The 9,988-nt window shown below is 29.9% G+C and overlaps 1 protein-coding gene across 2 annotated transcripts in view; it reads right to left on the bottom strand.

The window, feature by feature from the left end:
• Positions 1-1,706: 1,706 nt before the first annotated feature.
• Positions 1,707-9,988, bottom strand: part of LOC140663358 (uncharacterized) — a 146,878-nt gene continuing 138,596 nt past the window's right edge. For both annotated transcript variants that reach the window (XM_072887448.1, XM_072887438.1), the window contains exons 5-6: positions 8,396-8,668; positions 1,707-5,314 (exon numbers count right to left, since the gene is read on the bottom strand). In XM_072887448.1, coding sequence (XP_072743549.1) covers positions 5,195-5,314; positions 8,396-8,668 — 393 coding nt within the window. In that variant the 3' untranslated portion in view covers positions 1,707-5,194. The remainder of the gene's footprint in view (positions 5,315-8,395; positions 8,669-9,988) is intronic.

Below are 9,988 nucleotides of genomic sequence, written 5' to 3'. Positions count from 1 at the left end.
TTCGTCGGGGTAGGAGGCTGCGCCGATACCCTTTCGCCGAGAGAGGAGTCGTCGGTGGTAGGAGGTCCTCGAGTAATCATATAAAGATAGCTCTGGAGTCGCGAGGAAGGTCGAGTATCAACTTTTGATCCTACGATATCTCCGGCAGCCTGGTGGGCCCCTTCCAACCGTAGGAGCGTGTCTGTATTCAAACGGCTCTAACTCGATATAAGCGACGCTCCCAGAGGCATCCTTCCGCCGAGGAAAACGAGGAGGACTGAGCTGGAGGACACCAGATCCTCCCTACCGTGTCGCTCACGCCCACCCCCTTTGGATCTTCGGAAATAAGAGTATCCCGATGTAGCCGGTGCCTCCAATCGAATTTACATCCCGACTGCTTCACCCCCATTCTGAAGACGCGGGGGTGGATCCTTGACTTCGCCAAAGTGCCATCTGCTATGATCCTGCATGGATGGAAAGCCGCATAGCGACCACCAAAATGGCATCGTGGTCAACTACGATATTCTCAAACTAAAATTTCTAATATTATGCGACGAAATATCGACTGGAGACTGATGACTCCTGGTAGATAGTACCTCGGAGAATATCTGATATGATATAAATATAGAATTTTCCTACTTCGAAGAATTTGTCTGATACATTGAAACAAGTACATATATGAAATAAGTTAGCAAACAATAAATCGCTAAGCACATATGTGTATGTTTATTTGAAACAGGAAATAGATATGTAATATAATATATTAATTATATCACATGTATAATTATATTATATACATATAATATTAATTATATAAACTAATAAAATAATTAGATTAAAAATAATATAAAAAATATATATATTTAACAACTGTTGCACAAATCAATAGATTAAAAATATATAATTGGAACTTCAAATTATTGAGTCATAAAATCTTTAAAATAATTTAAATATTTTAATATTAAATTGTTAAAAATGTTATATTAATAATAAATTTATAATAATTATTACAATAATTGTTAGAATAAAAATGAAAATCTTTTTAAATTAATTGTTAAATGTTCACAGAATAATTTCTTATTTACTGATAAAAAATTAAATTTTTATATATTTGTTTATTTTTTCCAAAGTTTCTATTTTTATTAGTATGATTGCAATTTTAATTATTATCTATTTTATCACTCCAGCGATAAAAGAGCAAGTTACATTGGTGACTGGTGAACACTATATTCTCTATGTTGTCAGCCAAGCTTTATCATCGAATGATAAGGAAGAAAAAAGTTTCCATTGTACGAAAAGGATAAATAATAACACCTGTCAACATGTTAGGTGTTTGCAAAATAAGTAATAAAAAGTATTGCAAATTTTAATAAATATCTAACATGTAAAAAAAAGCTTTATAAAACTAATCTGTATTTAGTTAATATTTGACCAAAGTCAACTTTTAAACATAACACATTTGTAATAATATATTTTGTATATATTTTTATATAAACAGAGCTTCCATTCATAATAAATTTATTATAGATTTATTTATTATTAATAAAAAAATGTGTCTTTATTGATGTCTCTATTGATTATTCTATATAATTATACTACCGGGAAAAAATTCTAAATAATTTTTATTTATTAATAAATTTATATATATTTTAGGAATTTAAAATCTTTTTATTGCAAGGATGGAAGGAAGTAAAAGGATAATTAAAAATGTGCACAGTTAAAACGAGAGTCAAGTATATTGTATCGTACTTTAATAAATAGTCTTATTCAAGAGTACGTCGCGCAGCAGCTCGCGAGGCTCTCTCCTTCTCCCCGTACTTTTCTCCGCAATTTACATTACTATAAAATGGTTAGAAGCCACATAGATTTTTTGCATTACATACCCTCGCGAAATTTCTCGCGGCTCTCGAATATATTTGAAAAGATTATTATTAATTGCGCTGTTACTTTCGTCGATGAGAAGAAGCCAATCCGACGTAACGGATGTGCGTTCTAAAACTTGATTGACTGCGAATGTATACGGAAGAAAACCCGAAATATAAAATATTAATTAGCTTATATATTAACAATCTACAAATAATAATAATATTATGTATATTTAATATTGTAGTATAAACATAATTTTTTATACTAAACATATTTACAGTAATAATATTCTATAAATGTATAACAATAATAAATTTTTATATGCAAAATTAGAAAAAACATTTTAATTTCACAGAATACCTTAATTGATACATTAATCGCAAAAATTTGATTTTAATTTCGCGGCTTTCTTCCACTTCGCGTCTACTTAAAAATTGCTCCTTTTTCTTATCTAATATAACCTAATAACATTAGTGATAATATCTCAATCATACCAACACTTTGTTATAGCGCGTCTTCTTATAATGAAGATAAATAATCATCACCTTGAAGTGAAAAAAGGTACATCAATGTCATCTGGTATCCGGCGCTGTTGATCAATCAACCATTAATGCACAGAAAAGAAAATCCCATCTGGTATAATCGATCATTTATTTTAGACACTTTTCAGCATGATAGAAATCTCCTGATCATGTCATTGAATAGAGAGAGATTTTTAACCTCCTCTTTGTAGCTGACGAAAATTATAATATGCATGAATTTCGCATATATTTGACTATATATTACTTTAATTTTACGTGATATTTGTATAAAATCTCTTTGTTTTTAGAGTGCTTTTTCAATGAAAAGATCGATCATTAAAGACAGCTACTGCATCTCCGATGATAATTTCGTACAGTTGTGCCTTTTTTCACGTCTGAAAAGAAATTACATTATTTTTAGGAAAATTCTCTTCAGATTTGCATGATTTTAACCACAATGGCAATTAATCGCATATAGTTTAAGAAGAACACGAAACCTACTTATTTAACGAATCAGAAAAATCTTGACGTCGCTGAGTAGGTCGTCATGACTATTTATTATCTACAGCTACTATCAACAGCGTATTTCGTCGCAAAACATGATAGTAATAAAATTACAGGTTTTTGCAAAATTATAAAATTCTGAAAACTAAAGTATTGCACTCTATTTTATTCCGGTGACAAATTTCTCACATTCGCTTTTACGCAAGAATTCCATTGTTCCATGCCATTTACATACAATTTGTTTTGGACGCGCAAGGACTAGATTTATCTCACTTAGAACTTATAATACCACACGGACTATTTATAAGTAATAAAGATAAAAATTTAATTAAATTAGAAACACAGAATTACGTGAAGAATAATTAACGCATCAAATTACCGCATGCGATTAATAATGAAACATTCAAATATGGAGTTTGAAATGTTGAACCGTGCGAAATGTTTAGTTAGGCATGATGAAAGTTTTATCAGACCGAATGCATAGAAATTGTAGTAGCTTCTTCATCAATTATTAAAGCTTTTAATTGAAATTCTATAGGTATTCCTTTATTTATAAGTTCAGAATTCAATTTTTTTTTTATCTTTTAAAAATCTTATAAGATACAAAATGTTTGAAAGATATAGTATTGTATAATTATAGTATTGTATATGATTTGAGGAACAGATTGCGATGATTCAATAAAACACACATGTTATTTAACAAACTAAAAATTTAATACACAGCCGAAAAGTTTTGCGAGCAGAATGTTTAGCGCGCGGATTCCTATAGATTAAATCTGGAAATAAATACTTTATTCCAGTTTGGTATAAAATTTCATCGGAGTGTTCGAATATATAGCGCAATGTTTTAATCAACATACAGGCGAAAGTTCCCTTAACAATTCGATTATTTATCTGGCAAGCTTAGCAACGAGTTATTTGGCACTTGACCCTCTTCAAAATCCTGTTATCGTGTATTGTTAAGCTTTATCTAATTCCTTCACGGCAAGAACGATGCACTTGCTCTCATTCATACCTCTTTAATTTGCATAATTCAACTCGAAATGCACAACGTAATTCAGGCCTAACACTTTGGTTATCGTTACATCGCTTACAATTACAATTATATGCTACGATAAGTATCCTCAATCTTCTATGTGTATATGATTACTTAATTGTTTTTACGATAACTAGATGCGATGAAAAATCTGACAAGACATTGTTTTATTGTACATTGCAATTACATTGTATTTTTTGTAATTTTTGCGAAATGCACGATCCGAAGATTGAAGAAACCTAATCGTATATATGCATATCTTCTTATATTGTGCCTCCTTAATTCAACGTGAAATTCTCAGTAGAAGAAGATGTACTTTAGAAAACTTAATCATAATCAACTGCATGACACGTATGTAAAATTTATACATAATTTCGAGCAAAATTATTCCAATCCATCACCTAGATCATTTCTTTTTTTATCTAACTACGAGTATTTTACTGTTCCACAATCGCATTTTGCTAGACTCTTAATTAAATATCAATAATAAAACATATAGTGTAAATATAATATGCACGTTTGTATACACATATACATACGTGTATGTATATAATGTAGAATTCACATATCGCGCATGTGTGGGCAATTCGATTAAATAGTATCGATACGATTATCCGATGACCAAATACGGCATAGACTAATTATTAATTAAGGTATCCTATCGTAAATTTGGCGCTATTTGGCATAGTTTTATTTATCTAAATTTTGAACCGTACTTTCTCGTCGTTTCTAAATGCAATTTTTGGAAATTGAATTTTCGAAAATATATACAAAAGTCGTTGTGCCACTAAAATAATATGCGTGAAACATTTTCAAATAATAACACCAAACATAAACTCTGTTATCATTTATGTCATCATGAATTCGTCGATATTCACGGTACATTATTACGAAACAATTGTATTTGAGCGTATTTGGATTATAAAATTTATCTGCAAAACCCAATTCTGCGTTTATTTGATGGACACTGTTAAGCAAATAATCGTCCAATTATTTAATTGTTAGATAAACAATTAGGTCAAGTGAATGTATATGTATATTTGCGTGAATTCTACGGAACAAAAAAATAAATAACTTTATTTTCCCATTATATGCTCGATTGTTGTGTAATATCGTTGCCGCTCTGTTTATTCTCAGTCTCGCTGATTTCTGCTGATTTTAACGCGAATGTTGTGCAATTGCCGGAAGAAGTCGACACGCCAATAACGTCATCTTCCTCTTGTGAAACATGTGGCAGAGCGGATTAATAGAGGGCCGATTTCGAAGTCTTTTATCTGCTGGTCGCCTGCTACTGTATGGAACACACAGTCAGATGATGCGACAGAGCGTGGTCCAATAAAATAGGAGTACCTGCAGCCAATTCTGTACCGGCGTCGGCACAATCGTCTTCGCAGTTGAAATAGTTGCTCTGCACAAAGAAAATATCGAATGTCAGCATTGAATTACAGTATTACAATTTAACCTATTCAAGACCGATTCGAACCGCAACGTGATATTTAAGCAGGTTTTATATAATACTTTTTTTAATTTTGCTTTTTAAATAATATGTTTATTTTGTTTATAATGCAATAATATTATTATATAAATATATATTATAAATAACATATTTTCTTTTATTTCAAAATATAGTAGAAAATGTTACTAAATCAATGTTTTCTTTATGTATTATGGTTTTCTCGAACTTGAAGAAATATTATTAATTACTTCTAATTAATTAAAAATTTTAATTGTGTAATTTCAACAAAAAAATTTACATAACTGACCAAATTTATATCAATCTTGCTATTTTAATAGAACATATAACAATATAACAATACCTTGTTATTTTAATACAATCATAATTTTCCAATTTTAACGATGCAAACTGACAAACTCAGAAGTGCGAGCCAAAATAAAGCAGCAAAAAGTTTTGTTCCGCGACGAGTAAATCTATAACAGAGCCATCCAATTAATACACAAACTAGCTAGTATCGACTTTATTTGCACGAATATTCTCGTGTTTTGTTGTGTCCGCCGCAATCATGTACACGGTATAATTGCTTTAAAAAAATAAACTAAATTTTAATTGAATTTAAAATATTCGGTTAAAAATTTAAATAGAGAGTTTTTAATTGTCATGTTTAATTTGCAAAATGGCTCAAATATAATAAATTGCTTATAAGCAAATGTAACGAACCGTGTAACATGTAAGAAAGTCTAACTTTGTAGGTAGGACAACTACAATATATTACTAAAGTATTTTGTGCCAAGTTTGTTCTATGACTTTTTTAACTATGAAAAGTTACGACATTATAACAACAACTATAAGTACATTTTACTTCAAAAAGCCTTAAGATTTAAGATTTAAGAATTAAGAGTTTCTGAGAGATTCTTGAAATGAAACATTGTTGCGAAGTTGACGTATCATTCATAAATAATTAAGAGTTCTAATTTTGTTTTCAATAATTTTATAGTTTTTGATAGTGTAAATAAATAATTTTGGCCGTTAAACCAAAGAAACGTTTTAAAACATATTAAGATACCAAATTTGAGCAACGTCTCACTTTGTTCTGCGAGAATATCTTTATTATTTAATTTTTCATCAAATTTTAAGAGATTTATAGTTCTGTGTGTTACATATTCTTTTAAAAAAAAAGAAAACAATAAAATAGTCATGATAAACGCGCATATATACAAAGTATCCAAATGAGATACCAGATAATTTTCAAAAGTTTTGCCTTTTCTAAAATAATTCTATATAAATCTAATTGTAATCATATTCATGCGTCCTATAAAAAGTTGTAATTATAAGCATTATTTAGATATTCTTAAAATGCATATTATAATTTATACTTGATAAAAACATACACGAACGTATTAATACAAAAAACTTAGAAAATGCATGACTCTATACTCTACACACAACTATATGACTATGGACAAAAGGTGTTTTAGACTAAAATTCTCGACTAGTCTCATATAAATACATAATAGCATATCTTTTTCAGGTGAAATAAATTATTTTAATACTGTTAATGTGATAAAACTTTTTAGAAAATGGATATGCTCAATATTATACGAGAACTATTTTTAAATAAACAGATTTCTTCAAAATTTAGTAGTTTCATCCAGATGCTCCTAAATATACGCATTCGCTTGTGACTATTTAATTTGAATCGTTTTTTGTTTTTAAAAGATAGAATTCCTTCTAAAACTCACATATAAGCTCAAATATAAATATATGTATATATAATAGATATATAAACTCATTTTAATCAATAATAAAAGTGCATAAAAAATTGACATTTAGCGCGATAATTATAACGCAAACAACAATCTATTCAATAATTCTATTACATATAGTGCAAATATCAAAGATCTTGCTTAATCTACATCTGCTATATCTAGCTTGAAACTACTAAAAATATGTATGAACGTTTAAAACCTTCTTTGGTTCAGTATTAAATAATTCCTATAAAATTAGTTTATTTCTATTTTGAATCAATTAGTCAATTTTGAAGAATTCTGTTTATCTAAAAACAGTTCTCGAAATAATATTGAGTATATCCTTACATTCTAAAGAGTTTTAATCACATTAACAGTATTGAAATAATTTATTCCATTTGAAAAAAACATATTATTACGTATCTCTCTGAGGTCAATTTTCGAAAGTTTTAGTCTAGTATAACTCTATCACTTGTGATGTGAAGGCTCGGGCTCGTCCGGTCAATCATATTATTACATACAGTTATTTAGAAGCAAGTGAGGCTATACAGACGAGTTGACTATATGCACTTTGCTAATAAAATTGCACTGGTCAGTTAGAAAGGGATGCAAACTATGTAGAGCTCGCTATACATCCCTCAAGAACTCTGTTTTCGACTAATTGCATATTGTTAATAACTGTTAATGACTTTCTTAATTGACTTTATTATAATATTATTCTGTCTATTGTTCTCTTAACAAATTTGAATATACGTCCATTATACTGATTTTGTACGGAATTACTTAATGCTGAAGATGGGGCTCCAAAAAAGAGCCGCGAAGTGATCATATACATTTCCTTAATTTTAAGCATCAAATATTATAAGATTTTTGACACATGCAATATGTGATAGAATTATTAAACAGATTATTGATTTTGCGCTTTAATTATCCTAATAAATGTCAATTTTGTATGTATTTTTATTATAAATATATATATATATATATATATATAAAATTTTATATATATATATATAAAATTGGCATTTATTAGGATAATTAGAGCGCAAAATCAATAATCTGTTATATCTGTATATTTATTAAATTATAAATTTTCGAAAGTCTGACGAAAAATGATAAGGAAAATTTCGCGGATGCTGCGTGAACTGAGCATCAACTTTGCAATACATTTTATTTATAACAAAACTATTTATTTAAATTATAAAAAATGATAAAGCTATTGTATTATACAAAAAGAAAAGTTAAAACAATATGCTTATTAATTGTTTTAATCGTGAATAATTACCTGGCAATCGATACATCGGCAACTATCGGTTAGTGAGCAAGTGAGGCCAAGAATTTCGACTGCCTCCTTATAGAGTTCTGCGCTTGACTTCCGTCGTCTTGGTGGCGACGTTGGTGCGCTAACTGTGCCGTTGCCCGATGATCTGCCGCTCTTCAATCTCGACGATGAATCTCGAGACAAGGAGGAGGTTGACGTCGATCCCCTTGGCCGATTGTCACTCGTGAGCAGCGCTCGACCTGCTGGAGATGCGAACAGTTGCAGCATATCCATGTCCTACGATCATACATTCGTTAATTAGTGGAAATGCTGTACATGAATATGCACATAATTTATACTTATCTAAATTTAGGACACACACATATACAGAGTTGGCGGTTAATAAAAGTATTGCTTATTAATATTTTATTATAATAACATTTGTATAAAATGGCATTTAAAGAAAGTATTTTACATGTCAAAAATATACACTCCAAAAATATTTTGCTAATGTAGATAGATTTCTAGATCTAGTCTCAATTAAAATTTATTGCTACTTTTTCTATTTGTTAAAATATTGTTTGTCACGTATAGAATTTATAACAGCAATATTGTAGCAATACCTCTAGAAAATTTAGATCATTGTCAAATATTAATCACAAATATAATTGTCCTTGAAGATAGCCCTTAAAGATAGGCATGACAGAAAAATTTTCTGTCTAAATTACACTAACAGTACAGAAATAAATTCTGTTTCTGTCATTTAAATTGATTAAGTGCGAAATATATGCAGTATCACAGTATTTGCTAATAATTTATCTGTTTCAGTTAGTTTTTTACACTTAGAAAATTTTTGTTGAAGTTGCAAGATCATCTTCTTGAGCGTAACATTGTCTTTTTTTCACTAGTATAGTGTAGATAATTTAAAAATTCTGTTATAATTACGTTTCTCTCTCGGAAACTTAAAAGACGGTTAAGCTTTATTATAGAAGAGTATAATTTTGAATTAGCCGGATAATGTCCAGCGGAGCATATTAAAAACGGCGCTTGTTACAGAATCAAAGGGGTTCTGTCCGTCTAACAAGATAACACTCTCTCACGAGAATCTCCTTTTCTGGAATCTCATCCGTTTCGGATCGTCGAGAACCCCATTCATGACGCCCCTTCGGGCGAAAGACTTTTCTAACAACGGCAAGTGCACCGCGAGTATTATGACAACGAGAAACGTGCCGTATATCTCCGAGACGGTAGAAATGCTCTCGGATATGACATATGTTATTAAAATTGTTACGCTCTAAACGCGATGTTCGTGAACATTATTTCCTCGCATTTTCTACAGCGGAAAATATTTTATATGTATAAAATAAAAATGTCATAATGATAATCCTTTCATATTTTTTTATCTTTGAGACGTGAGAGCATTATTAAAGTTGCCCGACTATACAGATTTCTTGTGTTGGAGTTCTATTTTTTAATAGTTTCCTCTTGACGGATGTATCCGCGTAGAAATGTAGGACAATTTGTGGCATTTTACATCGCACTTCCATCTTTTTGCAGTATAAAGTATATTTCAAAACCAAAGTATGAATGTAGATACGTTATTAAAATTGTGGAACT

This window comes from Anoplolepis gracilipes, chromosome 1, assembly GCF_047496725.1.
Source record: "Anoplolepis gracilipes chromosome 1, ASM4749672v1, whole genome shotgun sequence".
NCBI classification, from domain to species: domain Eukaryota; kingdom Metazoa; phylum Arthropoda; class Insecta; order Hymenoptera; family Formicidae; genus Anoplolepis; species Anoplolepis gracilipes.
Note: the sequence above shows the minus strand (reverse complement) of the source record. Positions and strands in the feature narration are given on the sequence as shown.